This window comes from Takifugu flavidus, chromosome 19 (assembly GCF_003711565.1).
Source record: "Takifugu flavidus isolate HTHZ2018 chromosome 19, ASM371156v2, whole genome shotgun sequence".
Classification (NCBI taxonomy): domain Eukaryota; kingdom Metazoa; phylum Chordata; class Actinopteri; order Tetraodontiformes; family Tetraodontidae; genus Takifugu; species Takifugu flavidus.
Window position 1 is genome coordinate 212,721 of NC_079538.1, and position 26,229 is coordinate 238,949.

At 43.1% G+C, this 26,229-nt stretch overlaps 1 protein-coding gene across 7 annotated transcripts in view; it reads right to left on the minus strand.

Moving 5' to 3' along the window:
- Positions 1 to 26,229, minus strand: part of fynb (FYN proto-oncogene, Src family tyrosine kinase b) — a 48,257-nt gene that overhangs the window by 15,210 nt on the left and 6,818 nt on the right. For 3 of the 7 annotated variants that reach the window (XM_057017849.1, XM_057017842.1, XM_057017845.1), the window contains exons 2-5: positions 23,530 to 23,597; positions 11,060 to 11,306; positions 4,254 to 4,350; positions 1,712 to 1,810 (exon numbers count right to left, since the gene is read on the minus strand). In XM_057017849.1, the coding sequence (XP_056873829.1) occupies positions 1,712 to 1,810; positions 4,254 to 4,350; positions 11,060 to 11,303 (440 nt within the window). In that variant the 5' untranslated portion in view covers positions 11,304 to 11,306; positions 23,530 to 23,597. Of the gene's footprint in view, positions 1 to 1,711; positions 1,811 to 4,253; positions 4,351 to 11,059; positions 11,307 to 22,415; positions 22,574 to 23,529; positions 23,598 to 26,229 lie in introns of those variants that run through there. The other 4 variants (XM_057017844.1, XM_057017848.1, XM_057017843.1 and 1 more) reach the window with 3 other exon arrangements.

Below are 26,229 nucleotides of genomic sequence, written 5' to 3' on the forward strand. Positions count from 1 at the left end.
TCAGTGTTGGCAAGATTTCAGTATTTGCTGAGTGGATTTATTCCAAATTGTCGATACAGGCCACGAAAAAGTTCCTTGGGACTCTCCAACCACTGCTGTTACTCTTCCTATGCCATCTTCACCATCTACAGCTCCAGGTTGCCCATGTCATAATTTCTCTTTGTAGGTGCTGATCGAAGAAGACACATGGTTGGAGCTTCTGGTCTCCTACTGAATGTTGGGGCTGAGGGACCCCACCTCCACATAAGAGGCATCAACCTTCATCAAAAAATGGTGCTTGGCTATGATGTACCAAAAGGCACAAGAAGGCACTGGAGGAAAGGCCTGGGATGAATGAGGGCTTCAGCTCTAATGTGTGTTTGCAGGACAGCCAAGATGGTGTCCTACTAACACATATTGCTAGGCTAAGATAGCGTACTACTATCACGTGTAGAACAGTGGGTTTTTTCTTTAAAGCAGATGATGCTATCTCACCCTGTAATGAGTCACAGTTCTTAGTTCAGACAATACAACTGCAGGTTTACACCGAATCACTCTAAAACTGTTTGTCAGCTTATATCAGGCTGCAGTGTCATGCTCTTGGTCACACCTTCCAAACAGCATCGGGTTAAATTGATTAGTCAAGGGTATTATGTGATTTGGGGGGTCCAAAGTGGTCTGATGTGAATCGGGGAACAATTGGGGTAACCAATGGGATGCCTATATGAGTGGAAAATGGTTCGTGGCAGCCCTGGGTGAAGCTTCAAAGCGTTGTGCTTTCAGAATTTGTTGTAAAAGTTCCCTGCGGAGATGACAAGGTATCAAATCAAAATCAAATCAACCTTTATTTATATGGCGTCTTTTACAATCAAAATTGTTTCAAGGTGCTTTCCAGAATCCCAGGGCCTAACCCCAGACAAGCAACAGTGGCAAGGAAAAACTCCCCTTTAACAGGAAGAAACCTTGAGCAGGACCAGGCTCATGTAGGGGGACCCTCCTGCTAATGGCCGGCTGGGTAGAGGGAGGGGAGGGGAGGGGAGGGGAGGGGAGGGGAGGGGAGGGGAGAGGAGAGGAGAGAGAGGAGAGGAGAGGAGAGAGAGGAGAGGAGAGGACCCCCTAAGTATATATGATATGATGATCCACAATCCACTGGATTACAAATGGCAATGAGCCAGATATATGAAAGGGTATAAAGAAGCACATCATTACAAAAGCCATTTTCGAAACATCAGAAATTGTAATGCCATTTTGCAGTGGACCGATAATGATGTGGAGAATCTGGATTGAGAGACGTCCCAGTCTTCTCTCGATGTTCTTCTATGCTTACGTACTGTATCCGACTACTCGTGCAAGCTCAGTATCCTGCAGCATGCGGGCTCAAACTCACTGAGATACTCCAAAAGATGCGGTGATAATTCGGAAATCTTTTTAGCTTGTTTTGTATTGTTTTCATATCGCTCCAGTTTCGGGCATTCTAGTGTAAACAGTCCAAATGGAACTAAAGTTGTGGATTTTCACCTGGCAATGTTGTTTAAATGAGCCCAAACACTGCTGTTAAAGCACAGGATGACCAACTCTAGGTACATTTGTCAACACATTTTTGAAAACCAAACACATTCTTTTCTAAAACACCAACAGAATAACAGCAATGTCCCCAACATAGTCCACTAGTGACATGAAGTTCTTTCTCGCTCTCTCTCCTTCACACACTCACACGCACACACATACTCACTCCTCTGCCTGAATTGAGTCCACTGGAGCCACGTAGTTACTGGGAATATAGCCATTACCACCGGTAGTAAGTGAACGTGCCTCCCACCAATCTCCTTCACTGAAAGACAAGAAAAGAGGAAATCGCAATGCTATTTTGTATTTTAATTAACCATATTGATGCCAGTTGTTATTTCCCATGCTATGGGTTAAGTTCAACACATAAATCACACTTCTTCACTGCAACCACAAATTTATGTTTAGTGTAATTTTTATGTCTTAGCTTCATTTATTGGCCAATAGTGGCAGCTTTTGATGACTCAACTCAAAATCTGACAGAATAGTATATCATGGTGCATTGCTGCAGAGGAGTCCATCAAGGACACAACATGGAAACAGTTTTGAGGTCATACAGAATATAAGGAGAATTAATAGTTAACACTTTTTAAAATGCTAGATGCTTGATAGTCTTTTTTCTTTAGTGTCAAACAGAGAAAACAACTATTTATAAAAGAGACCCTTTGCCTAATTGAAAAACCCAAGTCAATTTTACAGGGGATTTTAGAATAGATTAGATAGACAGATAAAATTTAAATTCTATTTGTATGACCAATATTTTCAATAAAATTGAGTTAAATCTCTTTCTTTATTGTGTCCGTGTGCATCTGTCTCTGTGTTCTTGTACTTATTGATGGTTGGGATTATGTCTATTATAGTTACCACAAAGATAGAATTACAAGGATGTGTGAGTGTGTCTTTGTGCATATGTGTGTACCGGTAAGTCTGTTAAAAAGGGGAGATGTGAAATTGGTCCTTAATTAACATTTTGGATGATATCACTTTGCATTAGGCCAGTGGAAGGCAGCCCAAGCACAAAGACACAGGATGTCTCCCTTTATTCATGCAGGATACCCTTGGGAGGAAGAAGATGATGTGGTGATGGTGGTGAGGAGGAGGAGGAGGAGGAGGAAGAGAATATGATTCCACAGTGAAACCATGTGCTTTGCAGGTTTGGAAGCCTCAGACACAAACAAATGGGGTCTTGTGTTCTAAAAACATATCATAGAACTAAATTTATGTGCGACACGGCCCACAAAAAAAATGGAAATACACAATAAAACACAATAGGATAAGCTAGCAAACAATCTTCCTGTGCCTGTATTTAAATCCTCTTGATTTGTCAGAGGTGATAACTGATGGACACTCAAATACAGAAGGAGGAAGGAAGCCCTTCAGATCTCTGCAATGTGTTTCTTCAAGCACAACTACAAAGATTTACTGGTCCTACAGTGCCAATGCAGATAAAAATCATGCTTATTTTCTGACGACATCTGATGAAGCTTTACACTAACCACAGAAATTTTCATGAAAACTGTGGCCTGAAAACGGCTTCAAGTTTACCTGCAGTGTTGCCTCTTGTGAGGCCTGCCTATTCAAGCACTGGCACTGTTACTTCGAGAAGCTGTAACAGTCTTTGTCCAGTAGTGGTCAGTATAGCAAAAAAGAAAAGGCACAGGAAGCACTTGATGATAGAGGGAGGTGTGGGTGGGGGAGGAGGTGTGAGGCTAAAGCTTTGCCTAGCTGATGTGGGGGAAAAGAGAGTAGGAAGCTGTAATAATCTCTGTTGTGGAATGTGTGAGGATGCTGGGCAGCTCAGACAGGAAGCTGAATGGGTGGAGTAAGGAAAAGGAAGAATGGCCTCGCTGAGCCAAAAGCTGAGGAAATACAGTATGATAGCAAAATTCACAATTTGGAGACAGCTGGATCATAATTCACTTTCGAGGTTGTGTGTTTGGAAAATATTAATTCATCAGCATCTGACTGAGTTAAATAATTTGATTCTAGTATTCGTCCATCTGAGGAGATAAAGTATCATTTTCACAATGGTCTACATTCAAATACAATACAAAAAAAAGGATTGAATATTCCAATCAAAATATTGCAGCTGTGACTGAGGAGTTTAAGGATAAAATCTGAAAATATCACTATTCTGGATCATTCAATGAATGGAGACATTAAGAAGGCATAAGGTCCATAAACCAAAGCAGTGGGGCTACACAAGATTATGTGGGTATGCAGACAGCTCCACCCTATGTTGCACTAAAGCAAATAATCCTTCCTGCCAATCATCAAATTACATGTTGAAGCCACCAGTGTTTCCTTATTTAAAATGACGAGCCCTTGTAGAATGCTGCTACCGCTTGCAATTATGGCTTACTTAACTCTACACAACCCCGTCTTCTAAAAATGAGATGCAAAAGACACAAACTGCATATTTTACTAAAAAATCCAAACTTGGAAAAGTAAAAGAATGGTTACTTCACCGTTGTTTAAAATAATTACGCTGAGTCATGTCTTCATGTCTGTATTTAAATAACAATATGTTATTTGTGTTAAATAATATTTCTTTTTAAACAATAGACAATGTGTTTCTTGGAATAAGAAGACATCCTGAGTTCATCCTATTCAAAGGCAAAAACAAACCCAAAATATGAAGAGAAGAAAGTAAATTTGATCTCCATAAATTCTTGAAATGGGTGTAGGTGATAAGCAGCTATACTTACCTGCTATTGATAATCTGGAATTTTTCTCCTTTCCTGAAGCTGAGGTCATCTTCTGTTCGTGCCTCATAGTCATAAAGTGCTACAAAGAGGGTGACTCCTGCAAAGGAGACTTAGTATTAGTGTCAGCACTTGACACATTAGGAGAAGAATACAGAGGTATGTCACCTTTTATAAAATGTATTTTCACCCACTTATATGATATGGGTACAAATGGACCAAATGTTGCCAAAAAAGTGTGGGTTGTGTCTGGATTATTATTTAACTCTCCAGAATGATTTCCCTTCCTTAGATTCAGTTTGACAGTGACACAAAAGTCAACTTTTGCCCACTTTGTCTTTTCTCCTTCCAATAATCCTCATTTTTCTATCATCACTGCAATGATAGAACAATGAGTATAAAATCTCCTGTAAAAATTCTTCCAGGTTATCAATCTGTACTATTGAACAGGAACCCTGACAACTTAATTTTAAAGAATGGGACTGCAGCAGGACTTCAATAAATTGTACTGCAGAGAGGTGATAAAACAGCACCTTTGATTGTGTTTAAAATTTATTGCAGAAAAAAATACTGTAAGAAAAAGGCATAACCATCACTAAAAATCTAAGTTATATTTGAGGTTCTACTTGCAGTATCAACATGGATATCTGAAAACATTTTCACTACCACAGTTTATGAAATAAAAAAGCTGACACGTAACAATAAAGTTACATATATTAAAAAAATATTCTCTTCCTCGCCCTCCTGGGCGGTGCCTCCTTCCTTCAGACTCGGGTCCTCTACCAGAAGCCTGGGGGTCTGAGGGTTCTGCACAGGATAATAGCTGTTCCTAGGACTGCGCTCTTCTGGACAGAGATCTCTGATGTGGTTCGTGGTATCTGTTGGATACCATCTACCATCTACTCAGCTTGGGTGTTACTGCCCCTAGTGTCCCAATCACTACTGAGACCACTGTTGCCTTCATACCCCACATTCTCTCTATCTCCACTTTCAGCCCTTGGTATTTCTCCAGCTTCTTGTGTTCGTTCTTTCTGGTGTTGCTATCATTTGGGATTGCTACATCTATCACCACTGTCTTCTGGTGTTTATCCACCACCACTATGTCAGGCTGATTGGCCACCACCATCTTGTCAGTCTGGATCTGGAAGTCCCACAGGATCTTGTTCCCCTGCTTGTTCTCCAGCACTTTTGGGGGTGTCTCCCACCTGGACCCTGGGACATCCAGTCCATACTCAGTGCAGATATTCCTGTACACTATGCCAGCCACCTGGTTATGCCACTCCATGTATGCATTGCCTGCCAACATCTTGCACCCTGCTGTGATATGCTGGACTGTCTCAGGGGCATCACCACACAGCCTACACCTGGGGTCTTGTTTGCTATGGTAGACCCTGGCCTCTATGGCCTCATGATTTGTGCCTCTGTGCTGTCTTTCAATCCGGCCTTTTACAGCCACTGGTAGGTTTTCTTGATATCAGCCACCGCCCAGGAGGGCGAGGAAGATATATACATACAAACACACACACGCGCACACACACGTATATGTATGTAAGTATGTATGTGTGTGTGCGCGTGTGTATATATGTATGTATGTATACACCCCTTTGGACCTCCCTCCTCTCGGACGGCTGTAACATCAACACACTGAATTCTTGTCTTATGACAATTCAACCGGCCTTCCTTTAGTTTTTCGAAGACATATCACCTCTTAATCAAGGGGCTTCTTCTGTTCTCAATGAACTGGTAGGACTCCGACCGATAATTTCACATTGTTTCGCCTCTTATCCCTTTGATAAGAGCCACAGATTGTCTTTGAGCTGGGTAACTGAGAACACACACCCTGAATTTCGCCCTCCCCTCTTTTTAAACCTTTTATATTATTTTGTATGATCTTGTTGAGTGTTTTGAAAGGTGCCTATAAAATTGACGATGATGATTTTTTTAAATAGTAGAAGTAATAGTACTATCCACAGAGAATCTGAGTTACACATTATATATAAAACTATATTGTAATCTTCAGAAAATAACACTGTTGGAGATTCATCACCAAATGGGCAAATGATCCATTTCACATTGATATTAAACTGGTTATTGATTGGGTCATCTGTTGGGCTCCTGCTCAGATAGTTATATAAGAAATATCTAGGCAGGAGTTTCCATTTGTTGAAATGACATCAGTGACACATCAAGTTTAATCAGTTGACTGTGGTAGAGCTGCAAGTTTAGATTTGACAGCAGTAGAGATGCAGTCACTCAGTCCTGCCTTGTGCCAAACAAACCAGGCAGGGGAGCGAGCAAAAGATTATGACCTAAATTTGGCTACTAAGTGGATTTTAAAAAGATAAAACCCCTATTTTCCCCTGCCAGTGCCTGGATTTGGATTATAAAATCCAGAATAAAATACAAAATCTGAGAGAGCAGAATCTGGCTATACTGGTTGGAGATGCAGAGTTCCTGTGAAGAACAGCCGGGAGTCAGTCAAACATAAAGGAAATCCTGAGTGGGACCCTAACTATACAATGAGCCCAGCCCAGAAAGCCAGGGGCTAAAACCAGCCAGACCATCCAGCCATCCAGCCATCCTCTACCGCTTATCTGGGGTCGGGTCATGGGGGCACCAGCCTAAGAAGAGAAGCCCAGACTTCCCTATCCCCAGCTACTTCTCCCAGCTCGTCTGGGGCATCCCCAGACCAGTCCAGAGACATAGTCTCTAAAACGTGTCCAGGGTCTTCCTTGGGGCCTCCTACTGAAGGGACATGCCCTGAACACCTCACCAGGGAGGCATCCAGGGGGCATCCTAACTAGATGCCCAAGCCACCTCATCTGGCTCCTCTCTCGGAGGAGCAGCAGCTCTACTCCGAGCCCCTCTCAGATGGCAGAGCTTCTCCCCCTATCTCTAAGTGAGAGCCCAGCCACCCTACGGAGGAAGCTCATTTCGGCCGCTTGTACCCGTGATCTTGTTCTTTCGGTCATTACCCAAAGCTCATGACCATAAGTGAGGGTAGGAAGGAAGATCAACCAGTAAATCGAGAGCTTTGCCTTTTGGCTCAGCTCTCTCTTCACCACATCGGATGGGTGCAGAGTCCGCATTACTGCCGACGCCGCACCGATCCGCCTATCGATCTCCTGCTCCATTCTTCCCTCACTCGTGAACAAGACCTCAAGGTATTTGAACTCCTCCACTTGGGACATGATCTCCTCCTTTACCCGAAGAAGGCACTCCACCTTTTTCCGGTTGAGAACCATGGCCTTGGATTTGGAGGTGCTGATTCTCATCCCAGCCGCTTCACACGCAGCGGTGAACCGATTCAGTGAACGTTGAAAGTCATGGGCCAGCAATGCGGACCAAACTCCGACACCGATCGTACAGAGAGCCCGGCACCCCATACTCTTGGAGGACCCCCCACAGGACCCCCCGAGGGACACGGTCGAATGCCTTCTCCAAGTCCACAAAACACATGTGAACTGGTTGGGCAAATTCCCATGCACCTTCGAAAACCCTGCTGAGGGTGTAGAGCTGGTCCACCGTTCCACGCCCAGGACGAAAACCACATTGCTCCTCCTGAATCCGAGGTTCGACTATCTGGCGGCCCCTCCTCTCCAGTACCCCTGAATAGACTTTTATAGGGAGGCTGAAGAGTGTGATCCCCCTATAGTTGGAACACACCCTCCGGTCCCCCTTCTTGAAAAGAGGGACTACCACCCGGTCTGCCAATCCAGCGGCACCGCCCACGATGTCCACGCAATGTTGCAGAGTCGAGTCAACCACGACAGCCCTACAACATCCAGAGCCTTAATAAAATCCGGGCGGATCTCATCCACCCCCGGGGCCTTGCCACCAAGGAGTTTTGACTACCTCGGCAACTTCAGCCCCGGAGATACGCGAGCCTGTCCCCAGGTCCGCAGGTCCTGCTTCCTCACTGGAAGGTGCATTGTTGGGATTAAGGAGGTCCTCAAAGTATTCCTTCCACCGATCCACAACATCTCGAGTTGAGGTCAGCAGCACACCATCGCCACTATACACAGTGTTGACAGTGCACTGCTTCCCCTTCCTCAGACGCCGGATGGTGGTCCAGAACCTTTTTGAAGCCGTCCGGAAGTCGTTGTCCATGGCCTCTTCCTATGCCTGGGTCTTTGCCTCGGCAACCGCTGTAGCTGCACTCCGCTTGGCCTGCCGGTACCTATCTGCTGCCTCAGGAGTCCCACAGACCAGTAAGGCCTGATACGACTCCTTCTTCAGCCTGACGGAATCCCTCACCACTGGTGTCCACCAGCGGGTTCGGGCATTGCCGCCACGACAGGCACCAACCACCTTGCGGCCACAGCACCGGTCAACCGCCTCAGCAATGGAGGCACGGAACATGGTCCACTCAGACTCAATGTCCCCCGCGATATGGTTAAAGCTCACCCGGAGGTGTGAGTTGAAGCTCCTTTCCTGCCAGTCGTCTGTCCGGCATCCTTCCCCACCATCGGAGCCAACTCACCACCAGGTGGTGATCAGTTGACAGCTCCGCCCCTCTCTTCACCTGAGTGTCCAGAACATGCGGCCGTAAATTCGATGACACGACCACAAAGTCGATCATCGATCTGCGGCCTAAGGCGTCCTGGTGCCAAGTGCACATGTGGACGCCTTTATGCCTGAACAAGGTGTTTGTTATGGACAATCTGAGACGAGCACATAAGTCCAATAACAAAACAACATTCGGGTTCAGATCGGGGCCATTCTTCCCAATCACACCTCTCCAGGTCACACTGTCGCTGCCAACGTGAACATTGAAGTCAACCAGGAAGACGAGGGAGCCCCCAGAAGGAGCACTCTTCAGCACTCCCTCTAAGGACTCCAAAAAGGGTGGATACGCTGAACTGCTGTTTGGGCCATAGGCACAAACAACAGTCAGGGTCTGTCTACCCACCCGAAGGCGAAGGGAGGCTACCCTCTCATCCACTGGGGTAAACTCCAATATACAGACACTGAGCTGGGGAGCAACGAGAATTGCCACCCCTGCCCGTCGCCTCTCACCATCAGCAACTCCAGAGTGGTAGAGAGTCCAACCACTCTCGAGAAGACTGGTTCCAGAGCCCTTGCTATGTGTCGAGGTGAGGCCGACAATATCTAGTCGGAACTTCTCAACTTCGTGCACCAGCTCAGGCTCCTTTCCCACCAGAGAGGTGACATTCCATGTCCCTAGAGCCAGTTTATGCAGCCGGGGATCAGACCGCCAAGGTCCCTGCCTTCAGCCCCTACCCAACACACAATGCACCCGACCCCCTTGGCCCCTCCTGCAGGTGTTGAGGACACGGGAAGGGGGTCCCCCAGCCAGACATTCCTTCAAAAATCTTTGTATTTTTTTTACTTTGTATTTTAATGAGAGGGTGTGTGTGTTAGGAGTCCTGAGTGTTTTCCCTCTTCCCCTTACTTTCTGTGTCTTGTCCGTTTCCCTTGTTCGTCTGTTTTCAGGCTGGGAGGAGCGGTTTCCTGCCTCTCCTCCATAGGGTGAGCAAGGGTCACCTGAAGAAGATCTCTGTCATTATCCACACCTGCCGTTTCCTTTAAAAGCCTGTTCATTTCTCCACTCCTCGCTGATTCTTTGTTAAACCCCCGTGGTACAACCTGGCTCCTAAAACTCTGTTTGCACATTTGTTTCCTTGAACCTGTTACCTGTCTGGAACTAATCGTTCGTCTTTCCCGAAGATTGTCTCTTGGATGCCTGCTCGCGCAACCCAGCCTGCTCCAGTCTGACTGTGTTTGTCTCTCACCTGCACCCTTTGGCTCTGTTCAGAACTTGAACCTCAGTAAACTTGTTTTCAATGAATCGGCCAGCAAATGGACCCCCGCGGTCCCACCAGGGAGCCTTACTGGGGCAGCACGAACAGCTGTTGCAAGCCCTGGTGGAGAACAGCACTCAGGTGGCCCAGGCAATGGTGGACCTATCGCAACAGGTCGCGCTCCTTGCAGGCTCTGTTCTGCAATCAACTGGTCCCTTGGCCAGCACCAACGACACGTCTCCGCAGAACCCCAGTTCCCATATCTGCGACCCAGAACCGTACCAGGGGAAGCTGGACAAGTGTCGGGGATTCCTCCTTCAGCGCCGGTGAGTCTTTTGTCAGAAGGCCCAGTTTTTCACCAGCGGCTAATCCAAGGTGTCATACTGTATCTTGTGGGTCTTCTACGGGGCAAGGCGCTGGCGTGGGCACAGGCGTTCAGCTCCCACCATCGCCTAGAAGCCATGTCTTTTGCGGAGTTGGAGGAGAGCCTAAAAGTGGTCTTTTACCACAAAGACCACTCCGGGGACGCGTCTATGCGTCTGCTTTCCCTCGGCCAGGGAGACCGCTCATTAGCGGACTTCTCGGTGGAATTCTGGATCCTAACTGCCGACTTGGGGTGGAACGAGCCAGCGCTTCGGGGAGTGTTCCAGCACTTCCAGTCTGACTGTGTTTTTTTCTTACCTGCACCCTTTGGCTGTGTTCAGAACTTGGATCTCAGTAAACTTGTTTTCAACCTCACCCTATCGCGTGTGTCTGCATTTGGGGTCTCGATTTGTGTCCGCAGATCCTAAAAACGTGTGTGTGAGAGCTTTCACTATGTCTGGAGCTCATGAAAATAAACACCTTTCACACTGCAAATGATGGAGATCCTTCATCCACCCTGAGAACCTGACACTCAACAGGTATTACAACCATCCAACAACTTTAGATGACATAATAGGACGTTAAATTTTGAGAATTCTAACCCCTCTTGTTGGGTTGCTAGTTAATTATCTGGATGTAAATATAAAATGTATAACACAAAATGTAGATGTCATGTTTTACCTGTCCCACTGTGAGTCCTAAGCGTTCCGCTGTGAGAAGAAGTGCTGACCCCACCAAACACTGCCATCCCTTGGCCCACGGGGGTGTGGAAGTTGTTATAATTTGGAATGGTGCCAAAACTGGGGTAGTGCTGAGGCATGGGGTCTGCCCCATAATGGTAGTGGGCAGCTCCGAGGGAGTGGTTGGTCTCTCTGTTGTCTGTCAGTTTGGTTGCTTTCTTATCCTTGCATTGCACACAGCCCATTATCTATAAAAGAAAAGAATAGAGAAATATGGTTTAATCTCTTGGCAGAGGGGTGTTCTGATGGGCAGCTCAAACCAGCATCAGATAAAATAATTTTAATGGACATTGAAAACTTCTGTTTGAACAGTTTAAACAACACTGTAATAAAGAAAAAACAACCCCCTCCCCCTTCTCCCTGGTGCTGTTCTCCTCGGGAGGCAGCAATTCTTTTATAGCCTGACACAGCTGCATGGGTGCCCATCACACTGCTGCCTGGAAGGTGAGGTGTGGAGCCAAGACCTTAATAAAGACTGGTAGGAGGGGGACAAAGTGAGGGTTCTATCATGGTGCTCCACAGTCAATCATTCACCCACATATTGTTACACCTTTTGTATAGTCGCTCTCTCTCTCTGAGCGTGAGGGTGGTGAGTGTGTCGGCTCCAGGAGTGAGAGACAGATTTCAGTGGTTTTTCCAAACTTTTCCTATATTTGAATCTTTATTGTTACACTGGGTGGTGTTTAATCACATTGGGGAGCACTATTCTGGAATTTCGACCGTTTATTCACTGCTTTTGGTGAAATTGTTTGGTGGCCACGGTCGCCATGCCGGTCATGGCAGCAGCGCCGGGAGCCTCCGAGCTGGAGAAACTTATGGACACCGCGGACACGGCGTCAAACTCTCTCCACCCGACGGTGTGTCCGTGGAGGAGTGTGCGCTGGCTGTGGGGGACATTGTGGGGCACGGAAGCGTTAAGTCCCCATCCAGGATGAAATAAAATGGTGGTGGTGTTTGTGGGTAGCACGGACAAAGCCGATCAGCTGGTGGCGGCTGGGGTGGTAATCAACGGTTGAACACACACCGGTGCTCCCCCTGTCGAACCCGGCAAAAACGGTGGTGGTGTCCAACGTTCCTCCGTTCTTTAAGAACGATATGTTGTTGAGGGAGCTCAGCAGTCACGGGCGCATATTGTCCCCGATGAGGTTAATTCCTCTCGGGACCAAGTCCCCGCTGCTGAGGCACGTGGTGTCCTTTAGACGGCAGGTAGCGATGGTTCTAAATAATAATGAAGAAGAGCTCAAACTGGCTCTTCGTTTCAGGGTGGATGATTTCGATTACACTGTTTTTGTCACTACCGACTCTCAAAAATGTTTTGGTTGTGGGGAGGAGGGCTATTTGATCCGGTCGTGCCCGAAGGGCTGGTCAAGATTCGGTCTCAGTTCGAGAGCGCCGACTAGGACACACACATTCCTTCTGTCTCTCTGACTAATTTCTTGCTGGACAATATTGAAAGTTTCAAGAGTACATGGTGCCTGAATGACGAACTATGTATGGTGGAACTATGTTTGTGTTGGATCATGGTTGTTGTAATGACAAATAAAATTGTGTTTTGAAAAGTCAAAGTCTCTCTCTCTCTATATATTCATAATGTTGTGATGATCTCATTTGTAAAAATGAAGGAGGAACACATTAAAGAAGGGTGAATACCTTTAAAAGGTATTGAATGTACAAAATACATGGGTGTGTCATCATCATCATCATCATTTTGTTTGATCATCATTTTTGACCTTGTCACAGAAAGGTAAGACAAATATTATATAAATAGAAAAACTCATCTAAGACAGGATGAATAAAATTTTCTAAAAACCCATTTGTGATGAATATCAATATACAATAGAAATGTGTCAAGATCCATCTGCCACAGGTGCAGTCATTGTCCCGTCCTGCCCATCTCCCTACTTTGGACCTGGTTGCCCTTGTGTGGTGTACCTGCTCCAAATTAGTGTATTTCTATCTGCCTCCCCCTCACAGCTTTGCCATACACGCTTGTTTGCAAGTGTCCTGGACTTTCCAGTGTTTGATTCTTCATGTGTGGTTTCTCGAACGCAGACTTGTGTGTTGGGTGGACTGAAAATGACACATCTTTTATTGTGTATGAATGAAGTAGAGAAATACAGTTGTAAAAATCCCAACAAGCTGAACCTGTTAAACAAAGAATGTTGTAAAATTATTCATCTTCTCTGACGATTTCAGCACCATATATAACATAAACATTGGATGTTCTGGCCGTGGTCATGGATTTAACCTTGTGGCCTTGATGACTCACTTTTTGCCAAGATTAAAGAATATAAAAAAGATGAAAGGCTGCTCTTAATTAAAGTTAGGTCTCTGAAAGTTGCAGTACAGCCAGAGAAAGAAACCCCTCTCCACTGCCAATTGGAAGAGCAGACTGATATACACTGACACGCCGTGACCCCTTGCTTTCAGTGTAATTACGGACAGATCTATCAAACTACCGCAGACAGAGGCTGAAAGTGTCCTGGCACAATCAGAGGTTGTCACAGGAAGTGATGGAAAGAGAAACCTTACTGTATCATTAAAGCTTTAAAAACCCTACAAGATAACAATAAACAGCAACTAAATATGCACTGTCTATGAGAATGGTGTGTTCTCCCACTATTGTAAATGTCGCTATTATAAATTCGTCACTGGTAATAAAAATCAAGGTGAAAATGTGAATAGGTGTAATATTTTGTGGTGGTACTTTTCAAGACTTTACAGCCTTTATCACAGCCTTTACATATTAAGAATTGTTCAGCTAATCTTCATCCTTTCAGAATGTAGACCAAAAACAAAAATGTGAATATAGTATTTCTATTTAACCTGATAAACTATGGCCGTTATCCAAAGTGAACAGACGTGGAGCATGAAAAGGACATCCAGTGGCTCCACTGACTGGCACCAAGAAATGCTCTTCTGACTCTTTACATAATTCATGATCAGCAGAGCCAAACTCAAACAGCTCTTGGCAAGTTAAACGCGTATACACATCTATACATATCTCAGTCACCCGAACCTGTGTGTGTGCTTATAGACATGGCTGAAATGTCACAAAGATCAGGAAACTACTGACATGCCATGATGCTGAAAAGTTAGTCCATGCATTTGTTACTTCCAGGCAGGACTATTGCAATTCTTTATTATCAGGGTGTCCAAACAACTCTTTAAGAACCCTCCAGCTGATCCAAAATGCTGCAGCGAGAGTTCTGACAGGTACTGACAAAATAGATCACATGACTCCTCCTCCATGAAACATCGCCTTATTGTGATGGAGGAGTTTGCGTACCTTAATGAGCCTGGGAGCTATGCTGTCTGGGGCAGTTTGCCCCTGGTAGGGTTTCCCAAGGCAGACTGGTCCGAGGTGAAGGGTCAGACTGTCACGGAGTGAGCCGTGCCACTTACGCACACACTTCATATGCACACACTTCATACGCACACACTTCATACGCACACACTTCATACGCACACACAAACATTTCATTTCCATTCTGTTCTGTCTTGGGTTACTCGGTTTAAGCATTTCATACAAACCACTTTTTACCATAGCTCACCAGCAGGATATACTTCCTCGTTTGGGGAAACCGAAGGACTGGTCCATGATTGTATATATGGAGGGGTTTCGCGGGGTGCTACGGCACAATCTATTTTAGCGGGGGTGTTTTTATTGGGGTAAATTGAACATGTATTTTACTGTGCACTGGGTGGTTGTTGGTGGTGGAAATTTGTTTTGGAAGTTTTACGCATATTTTGTATTTTCTTTTCGGTTGTAATTTTGAGTTTGTAAATGTATTAGTGAGCATAATAATTTTGATAATTGGTTTCACCTGTGGGAGGGGCTACAGGTATAAAAGCCCTGTAGTAGGCCCAAGACAGGGCTTCTTGTTGGTTATTGAGTTGGTTGGTCATTGTTTTGGAGGTGCATTGTGGATTGGGCGGAGGACCAAGGCTGGGGCCTTGACGGTCTGATCCTCGGTTATGGAAATTGTCTTTCGGAACATGGAACGCCACCTCTCTGGCGGGGAAAGAGCTAGAGCTTGTGGGGGAGGTTGAGCACTACCGACTAGATATGGTCGGCCTCACCTCCACACGTTGGCTCGGTCTAGCAACGGCCCAACATCCTGTAATGGGCCCTGTGCTCACTGCCCGGCACTGTAGCGCTCGATTTCCAACCTACGCTGGTGCAGTGGGACCTGGGTACCTCCTGGTCCACGACAATGCCCGACCTCATGTGGCTAGAGTATGCAGGCAGTTCCTGGAGGATGAAGGAATTGATACCATTGACTGGCCCCCATGTTCACCTGACCTACACCCAATAGAACACCTCTGGGATATTATGTTTACGTCCGTCTGGTGCCGCCAGGTTGATCCTCAGATTGTACCGTAGCTCAGTGATGCCCTGGTCCAGATCTGGGAGGAGATCCCCAGGACACCATTCATCGTCTCATTATGAGCATGCCCCGATGTTGTCAGGCATGCGTACAAACACGTGGGGGCCAAACAAACTACTGAGAATGATTTTGAGTTGCGACAATGACATTTTGGCAAAATGGACCTGTCTGCTGCATCAATTTTTCACTTTCATTTTTGGGGTATCTTTGATTTCCCCCCCTCTATAGGGTGATCATTTTCATTTCTATCAAATTATGTGGCATCATTTTGTTACTAATACATCACCTACTTTTTATCAGTATTCAAGATCATTTCGCCCCCCCGTTTAGGTCTGATGTGTTTTCGAAGTGTTCCTCTAATTTTTTTGAGCAGTGTACATTGGCTACAGCAGAGCTGAGTGTGTGTGCATAGTGCTATTAATTAGTTCCACACAGACTGGGACTGACATGGGACAGCATACTCAGTGTCCTCCACAGTGAGACATTTATACTCCAAGTATTAACTAAAAAACCACCCAAGTGTAGTACATAAACGGAATGATTTGATGGTCAGATCTTTTTGTGATATAGCCTCGTAAATTCTAATCGACCTCTTAGGTTATATACGGTAGTTATATACAATAAAAAAGATACAGCAGGCATAATTTTAATAAAATATGTAGAATGGAACAACAAAAACCTATTTTTTCTATTTTCTATTTTTGTTCTCCAGCTCTGGCAAAACTAAGCTAAAATGTAGGCTTTCCTTGTCATTAAATCTGAAATGATATGCATTTATTGAGCCTACTTATTATCATTTCAAGAAGAAAAAATATTCCAGACCAATTTTTCCACACTTTTTTGCAGTGGTTTAGACCTTTGGAGGGCAGCTCTCCTTCAGTGAGCCAAGCATTTGTGCTGTGAGGTCACCAAGGTCACATCAGATGTCTGCCAATACACTGTGGCAGTGACAGAACCTGTAGTCCATTTTACTATGGGGAGGTTTCCTGTTTCCAGCAAAAAACGGAGTCTGCAGTGCTGAGCTCAAGGAAACTGCAGCTGACCAAAGACTGTTCTTAAGAATTGATCAACAGGGCCTCGGAAAGGAAACCTTGGTTTTGACTATTTTTAGGTGATCTGAAAACAACTCTGCTGTGGCTGCATTTATTTCAGACCTTCATAACACAGTAAGTAGATATAAAGGTCAAAACACCAAGGTCCAATTTTCACCAGCAGCATGGAAGCTGTGGCTTTCTACTATGAAGAGACAGTGAACACTCGAAGCTCTAAAATCAGAAGCCATTGCTGTGAAAAGGCTTCTACTTAGCTGCATCATTCTTGCAAGTGAAGAGTCCAGTTCTGGACTACGTTCTGGCCTTTAGCCAATATTCCTGCAGCAGTATTTTACGAGAGTGGCCAGTGAGAGATGGATTGTGCACCAAAGGATCAGAGCAGAATTATCTTGTTTTCACAGCTCTTTCGCAGAAGATGTCACAGCAGGAAGTCTGCCTGAGGATGCTCCAACACGTCAAAGACTCCATCTCACTGGGAGCTCCTTTTCCACATTTCCCATAATTTCACCACCAACATTGCAACTAGACCACAGTAGCAGAGTTGGATAAAAGCGGCTGTATTTTGTAATATTCATGCATCCTCTCCATGAACTGGGAGTGATCAAAACTGGAAGAGCCATTATTTATATTGCGTCCCAGTGGCTGGATCCCAATCATGTCAACTTCAGCCACCTCTGTCTAGTTCTTCAGCTCTCGACCTGAAAAAGGATATAATGTGGATCCTAATAAACTAAAATAATCTAAACTATTTTTTATGAGAAGACTATTTAGTATATTAGTAATAAGAGATTTTCCATATGTTTCTAATGGTCTGTCTCAGTTCAACTAAAAGACAGACAGGTGAGAAGAGAAGGCCTTTGAGTCTTCATTAAGTAACTGACAACGTGAGCAGCAGGACAGCCAGCAGGTTAAAACACCTCGTGAGCCACTGGACGTGCAGCCTGAGCTAACAGATGACCCTGGCAGTTCTGGTAAAAGCATTATTTTAAAAGAACAAATTTCAAATTACATACACAATAATAACAAAAAATGACACAAGAATGCACCAAAAGAGGGATATTTTCAAAATGTTATAATTATGGCCTCTACATGTCTGTCTAAATCACTGCTTGATAGCTAGAGGGCATAATTATAACATTATAAAAATATCCCTCTTTTGGTGCATTCTTGTGTCATTTTTTATTATTGTGTATGTAATTTGTTCTTTACAATTTACAATTTTTCAATTTATCAACACAATTATCTTCTCAAAGAGAGGTTTTCTGTATAAGCATTTTCTATCTTAATCACAACAATTTCTCGTACCACACCAGAGCTAATCCAACGTAGCTTAAAAAATAAACAATGAACAAACAGAAAATCACAGGAGCCAAGACCTCTGCAAAATGTTACATCTCTGCAGAATGTGACATTTGAAATGGTTCTCTCTTCAACCATACAGTACCGGCTTGACAGGAAACAGGAAACATGAACGACTGTGTTCAGACCCAGTGTTGCATTTTCCGTTTGTTGTGACCAGGCGGTGCACTTCAATCAAACCCGATCAGATTAAAGCCTGTGGAGGAAGCGATGGTTTTGTGTTCTCACTTATGATGAGATGTTTAGTAAAATGGGACATACAATACCACTTTGAAAGTAAGACCTGGTTGGCTCGTGAGTGTTGTTTCTTCCTGCAGTGATGATGTTTCCATGAGCAGAGACATATGTCATCATCATGCAGGATGTGGTGAACAGCTTCAAATGCACCTTAAAGGGTGCTCAGTTTCTATTTAGTAAGTTCAGAGCAAGAGGCATTCTCAACTGAAAAACATTCCATTCCAGTCAGAAGAAATGAGCCTAGCATTTTTTTATTTCAGAGGTGAATGTGAACATCTACTTTTCAACCACACTGTCTTTACAGATGTTGGGTATTTTGCCTCCAGAATTTGTTGGAATTTAATTGAATTCATTCCTATCTTTACCAGTGAAATGCTAGTTTGTCATTGTCTGCCGCACACCCCAAAGCCTGGCTTAGGTGGTGCTGCATGCCTAATAGTTGGGAAGGTGCTATTTTCCTCATGTTCCATGCCCTGTGTTGCTGATTTTGGCCACATACTTATGTTTTAACCTCATCAGTCCATCAAACCTGTTTTGAAAATGCTTTAGACTTTTCTAGATGTTCTTTTGCAAGCTTCTCATGCTGAATTCTGTGGTGAAAACAGCAGATTATTTATAATGACTCGTCCATACGAAGGTCACAATTGGGCAGATGAACACTGTTTATACATCTCCTGTTTGGGCATCAGTCTTTAGCTAGGTGCTGATTGTTGCGTCAAAAGAAGAGGAGTCAAAGTATCTATTAAGCTTTCCTAACACCAACTGAAAACAAACATGTTACTAACAGGCTAATTATCTTATTTTCGCGACCATAAGGCGCAGTCTCAGTTACAGATGCTATTTCTGTATTTAACACATACATAAGGCACACCGGATTATAGGACACGGACATGGTAAAACATACCGGTACGCTAGCTTATAACATACATGCTAGCGTGTATTTAGCAGTGTACTCACCTACATAATCTTCTGTATCCGAAATGAACGAAATGAATCCGAAATGGCTTTTGCAAAAGCCGAAAAGCCGGAAAGCATTACAGATCTTTTATATTTCAAATAAGTGGTGGCCATATTCACTATAAAGTTAACATCAGGGGCTACTGTCGAATTTCAATGGTATGATCAGCATCATTATGAGAAATAATTAGTCAAATTTATGAAAACATGCCAACTTCTTTAAATATACATCAGCATCATACGGGTATATGGAGCAGAGCCAACTTTTGATCACCTGCCTCATTGCTAGCACTTTATGAGCTAGGACTATTAAACCCCAACCTGTGAAAATGGTATTCAGTAGATAATGATAATGGAGGGTGAAGCAGGGACACATCTGTCCTGTGAGTGTGACTTTAGACATGTGTGTGTTAATAGTCCTGGCTGAAATCATCAGCTGTGTGCAGCTGCAGGGCTCGAGGGCTGCTGAACATCAGAACATACAGCAACGTGTCCTCTTACAGTTGGAGCCCCAGATTCTACATGATCTTTCCCACAAATCCATCATTTTCAGCCTTTTTGACTCACAAACGAGTCAGAGAATCCAGCACCACAACGTTCCCAAGTTATTTTTACAGCATCCTCCAAGGAAAACTACAAGGACTCCAGCTCATTTAGAACTGTGGCACTCAAATTTGAATAACAACAAGCACGTTATTCAGGTTCTTTCTACCTTGCAATGGCACCCTGCAGTTTTTAGGATTGACTTCAGGGTCCTGTCTTTGGTTTATACAGACCTGAACTGGCTCAGCCTGAGTTATATTGCAAACAGTCTTGTTAAGAGGGCTCTGTTCACAACTCTGGCCTTCGTTGCTGCTGCTTTATTGAGGACTTCTAGGAGCAGTAGGAACAAAATCACCGGTGCAGCATTCACAAATTACGCCCTCTCCGTGGCTTGCTGACTAAATATCAGGTATAAGTTTCATATGTTGCATCACTTTATTTCATTTTCTTTTAGTTTTATGTTTCATTTTATATCATATATTGTATGTATTGTATGTTAAGGCTATATTGTAAACCCCACTTTATGAAAAATGAAACAAATGAAGCAAGAAAGGAGGGAAAATTGTTTTCAAATAAATATTCAGTTTTTGAGCACATCATAGAATAAAATCAGCCTGATTTTCTTTTATTTCAATTCAACACTTAAAATTTGAGTGAAACAACTTTTAATTGAATCTTAATTGAATTAATTAATGTTGTTCCTTTGTGTGACCTTTTCTGATTTTTTTTTACCCTTAAAGTTATGCAGTCCTCTTCCTATAAACTTCAAATTATTATTAAGTAAATATTATTTGCAGTTCTTCTTTGCAAAAATCAAACACGCTCATACTCTCAAAACTTCCTGTAACACTGTCCACCCCACCCCCACCCCCGCAGCGCAGAATGACACCTTCTATTCGCTCAAAATGCAATATCTACAATTCTCAGTTTTTACAGATAACAGTTTCAGCACGCAGAGTGCCACAGTTTTGTGGCACATTTACACTGCCATTTTATAACCTGCCGTTTTATTAAAAAAAACAAAATCTTTCCATAAACATTATATGATATCTGACGTCCTTAAGATGGAGAAGGAAAATGTTCTATGTGATTTAGAGCCTTTGTGAACAGATGAGAAGTTCCGCCTCCTAATACTATTAAACATTGTAAAGCATTTAAGTAGCAATCAAAACACTAACACTGAAGAAGCACTAATTCTTCCAGGTTCTGCTCTTTAAGTCTCCAGCTTAGTCCCCAAGGACCCAAGTCCAGCATTTGGCAACAGGCCAACAGCCAACCCACCTCTGCCGCCACCCAGCATTATAATTACAACTATGTCATGGCAAACAGTGTCAACAAGTGGAGATGGAAATGGAGGACAAACTCTGTTTTTAAGCATGGAGTGTGATCATAGCATAGCAAGATTTCAGGAAGTATAAACAGGAAAGAATCAAAGTGCTGTTCAAGAAAAACTAAATACAAAATTACAAAAAACAATGACTCAATGAATTGATGTATTTTTGCAAACCAATCAAAGCGGTCATCAAAGCGGCTTCCCAGTCTTCTGTGATATCATCTTGCTATTTTTCCCTCTAACTACAGTCCCAGTTTTGAAAAGTGAGCGGGCTTCCAGGGCAAAACACAGGTTGAAAATGAAAATATGACGGACTTTGAAGTCTAACCCACTGATGGGTTTTCAAAAAGTGTGGGAATGTCAAAACTGCTCAAAGCCCTTGAGATTTTGTGAGGATGAAGTTTTGATCACCCGCGCTGTTCGTTCACTAGACTCAGAGTAACCACGCAAACAACTGGAGTCCTTTGCAAAGGGGGAGCCGAGCAGCAGTTCAAGCTTCCTCTGTCAACTCCGTCCGTCTGCTGCTCGCTCACCTCTTTTATTGGTGCAAACAGAATGGGTGTCTAAACAGGATCTCATAATTCATTGTCTTCTGACATCTTTACAAACTTCTCTAATCCTGACCAACAGGATACGTCTGAGTGCTGAGCTTGATAGTAAGCAGCTTCAGCACTTTTGAATTCTCATGTTCTTCTTCTCCTGTCAACATTCCTCAACACTCAAAATCTACATACAATAGCATTTAAAGATAATACTAATAACAACAATAACAATAATTCTTCTCACAATCCTCCTGTAGAATTTTAAAATTGGAACAATGCATTTCACAAATGTTTGTAATTGTGGCCTGAAAAGATGGCCAAATTGTGAAATGATTGTTAAAAAAGGCAACTGCTGCAGCTAGAAATAGGATATGGCATGTGTTTTACAAGGAGCTTAAAGTTCTTTTCAAAACTACTAAATAATCTTAATCTAAAAGTCAATTGTCCATAACAGATCATTTGGACAAAAGTAAAATACACAACCTAAACTAAATCTAAATATGCCAATATTCAGTATATTGTGAAGTTTATTTTTATTAATTTGTTTTTATCGGCAACCAAAGAGTCAAAAATACTACGAGACGGTCAAATAAATCAGTTACTAATACATTTTTTTTCAGTTGATATAAAGTCTAAAGAGAAAGGGGGAAAACATAAGAGTGGAAATCTCAGTAGAAGCGTGGTCTCAAGGCAGCTACAAAGTCCACATTTACAGTATTTACCACGACGTCAACAGAGAAGAACAGGCAAGAGAAACCAAAAAATAGTGCTGTGAGTAATTGTCACACGGCTGCAAACAACTTCCATCACAAGGGCTGTCAAAGATGCAGCAGGGAAATTAAGAGTGAAAAATGGTCTGGAATAAAGGCATCAGGTGACTCACACTTTTCACCTACCCAAAGTTAAGACATCTGCAATGTTCCCACAGCAGAGCTGCTCTTCAGGTGTGTGCTTCGCAGAGCTTCTGAAGATGCTTGCACTGGCCAAAGCACAAAACCCTGCTAACCTTTTCAGGAGAAGTTGAGTCACCCATGAAAGGAGGAGCCAGCGCCACAATCAGACAGCTCAATTAAACAAAAATAATAAAAGAGCTATGAACACTTTGATGAATGAGATTGCAGGAATTGAATTTTACAAAAACAAAAGACAAGATAAATAAATCCCGTCCAGTTTCTCAGCTGGTTTCTAACACATCACTGAAATGGCAATCACTTCGGGCATGATTTTTATCTTGCACTGGGGACGGCAGAACAACAAACAGCAACAAGCAGTAATGTAAATGATCCAAAAACCAGCAAGTATCTTTAACCGCCTGTTCTAATTTGATACAATAATGAGTCTTAAGTCCTCTTAAGCAGAAATACAGCCTTTCCAGCGCGTGGGCTTTAGTAAATAAAAGGAACTTATTTTCAACGCTATATTTCAGACTCCTTTACATCTAGACTGATAATACCTTGGGCTCATTATATGAATATATACATCATTCCAAACTTTAATTTGTACCTCTATGCTGCAATGACCTACTGAAATCCTTAATGAGCTATATTATTAATTACATAATTACAATGAGTATACAAGTACGCAAATTGAACCTCTACATTTGTGAGAAAGGAAATAGAAGAAAACATATAACTCAGTGGAGATGTGCACATGTGTTCTATACTGTATATAACAGGACACAAAAGGTTGAGCTGGTTACTTATTCTGCCCTGTTAGTCGACCTGTGCCATGGTGACCTCTTAGCACAAGTACTTGTCGCATTGATGTGAACGCCTGCTGCCCAGTCCAGCTTAACACATTACAGGTGAGTGTGCAGGAGAGGCAGGTTAGCCCCTGGCAAACAATCTCAACCAGTGGCAGCCAGTTGGTTGCAGTCCTCTACAATGTTTTTGCATCCATCCATCTGCCATCAGTAACTACACCACAGAATGTTCTTCCTGTGTGAGTTAAGTGAAATTGTTTGAGTTGTCAGAGTGTACAGGAAGCAGAGTGGGTACCTCTGGTTCAGGCGTAGCAGGAGTTTTACTTCCTCGACATTGCTTTGTGCTGCAATCAAACAGTTGCCCTGCAGAGACACAGAGACAGTCAATAATTCAACTCCCCCCTCTTCCATCAACCATAAATATCATGTGCACGCTCATTCATGCATCATGGAGAAACTGTTCAGCCAGTTCAAGGCTCAGCTAATGCAATGTCAAGATATCAAGTAATAGAAATGTAGATGAAATGGTTAATAATTGCAGATCCATCCATCTGGAGTGAAGCCTCAGCTGACTCTTGACTGCCGTTTGTGGGGTTTTGACTAGCAAAGCGCAGGTTAGTGATGAGAACACACCAAGTGCCCTCATTACTTAAAAACATGTTTCACTGCAGGCAAGTGGAGTTTATTACAGCCATTATTCACTTAGATATTTAGGAATATTTGTCCCGACTGAGTGATATAAGACTACAGAAGCATGAAACAGATTTATTATCAGCAGTCATTAAAACGTAAAGCAGCAACTGATGTTTAAATAAATATTCTTGGAAGTGACAATTGTATTTAATACTTAAACATTTACATTATAATAACATGTTTATATCACATACAGGAGAGTGAAAAGGGTTTTATGACAAGGTTTTAAAAGATGAAAAAACTGCACAACTAAAAAAAATCAAAGTAAAAAAATCAAAAACAAAGTTACTCACATGGCCTTCCACCTAGCTGTAACTGCTTTACAGAAGACACAACACCATTGCTATCGGATATATTGCAGCCCGTCAGCAGTTTATGTAATTGTAGCCACTCAGACCCTCAAGTCTAATTAAATCTGTCTCTAGATTTGAGCAGTGTTGCAGCGTAGCTGCAAACGCATGCAGGTTTAGCCTTCTGACACAACACTGCATGCAGATGCAGAAAACTACAGCTGGCATAATCCCTCCCTGTCACCATTGTCTCAGGCTGAGAATCATTGGGTCAGGAGTTCAACACATGCAGATGTCACCAAGTAAGTTCCACGGACTGTGTCCTGAAGCTCATCATAACCACAAACCTGCTCTAACAATTATTATCAGATAAAACACAGAGGACAAGGAGATTACAAAAGACATCTCCCAGTTTTTCATTCTGCATATTTAGTTCTGCATTAAGTTCTGCATATTTTTCAGAAGTAAATCCAAAGATGTGATGTGACTGAATTACAGCAACTAGTAATAGTGCTGTATACGTACACTGTCACTAACACAATAGGTTATATGGTGACCAGAACACTGCAGCTAACTACGGGATCAATCAAACTAGTAATTTAAAGTCTATATCCAAGCTGATAAATGCATGAACACAAGTTCCATGACTGGTAGGGCACAAAAGGCTCAATCATCCTGCTGCTCCAGGGGCATGTAGGGGCATGTGGGGGCTTGCCAGTGGTCAATCTGTACCCAGAACCGTATTTGCACCACATCGTTTCAGCACACGTGCCAACCAACTTGCATTCTTTTTTCTGTTTGTCGCCAAAAACAGACAGACAGTTTTGTGCGCGAGTTAAAACTTGAACGAAACACTTTACGGCAGATGCCAAACTCAGAAACATCTGTTTGCAGGCCATTTCGGGGCATCTGTGCACATCCTCAACCACCTCAACCCCCAAGTCTTTATACAGCGTCAATAATCCTTTGTATTTAGTTTTTCTGTAGAATAAATAAATACTATGAAAATTATAAAAGGGACAGTTTTAAACCTTAAATTCTATGCACTTCTGAAACACACACCTTTACACATGAATCCTGCTATGGACTGTCACACACACATTACACAAGAACTCTACAATAGACCGTCTCACACACATGTTTCTATACACTTAAGCAGGATTTCTCACCAGATATTAAAATAATTATTGTCACCTTAATGTGACATGCTGTTTTTGTAATAAATACCCTGAAACTAACTAACATTTCTTTTGGGATTTTGAATTAAGACAAACTGATGGCTAATTTTAGGAGCAATTTTTCATGCATCCAAAAAAAACCTGTCAAGTTGAGGCAATACCATCAATGGGAACAGGATATATTTTAGCCTACTTGTATAGTGTGTACGCGTTAGCTGCTAGCATGTTACATCCCACTGTTATCTCAAGGCCTTCTTTACATCTATTGTATTTAATATTTCCCATATATTTTGGAGGGCCAGGTGTGGGGCTCAGAAATAACACAGTCTCTGGTGGTGAGTGACAGCACTCCTTTTTGTGCTTTCTTGAAGAGTTCTTTGTAGTCATAATTCTAGTCAAAACCCATTTTCTAGTCTAGCAGACTAGAATCCTAGAATCCTTTCATCATCATTAAATCAGCAAATATTAATACAGCAAATTCTAACATTTAACAGGTCACACAGAAGGTGGGGAAACCCTGAGTCCAGATGGTGTGATGTCAATGAGAGCAGAGCTGTCAGCACCTCCAGTAATTCACTGTAATGGTGCCGTAGAGTTAAAGAGGAAGTGAACAGAGAGCCGCAGAGCTCTAAAGCCTCACACAGCAGTGGAAAGTTATTGAAACCTTGAGATTGGGGGGGGGGTTAGGCAGTCAAAATGCTGGCGTGCTATGCATGGAGACCTGATTGCATGAAACCATTTTTAAAAATCCATAATTCATGAAGTCAATGCTGTATAATAATTTGTTGGTGATACAGATTCTTTTTTTTTAGTGTGGGTAATGGCAGTTCAGTC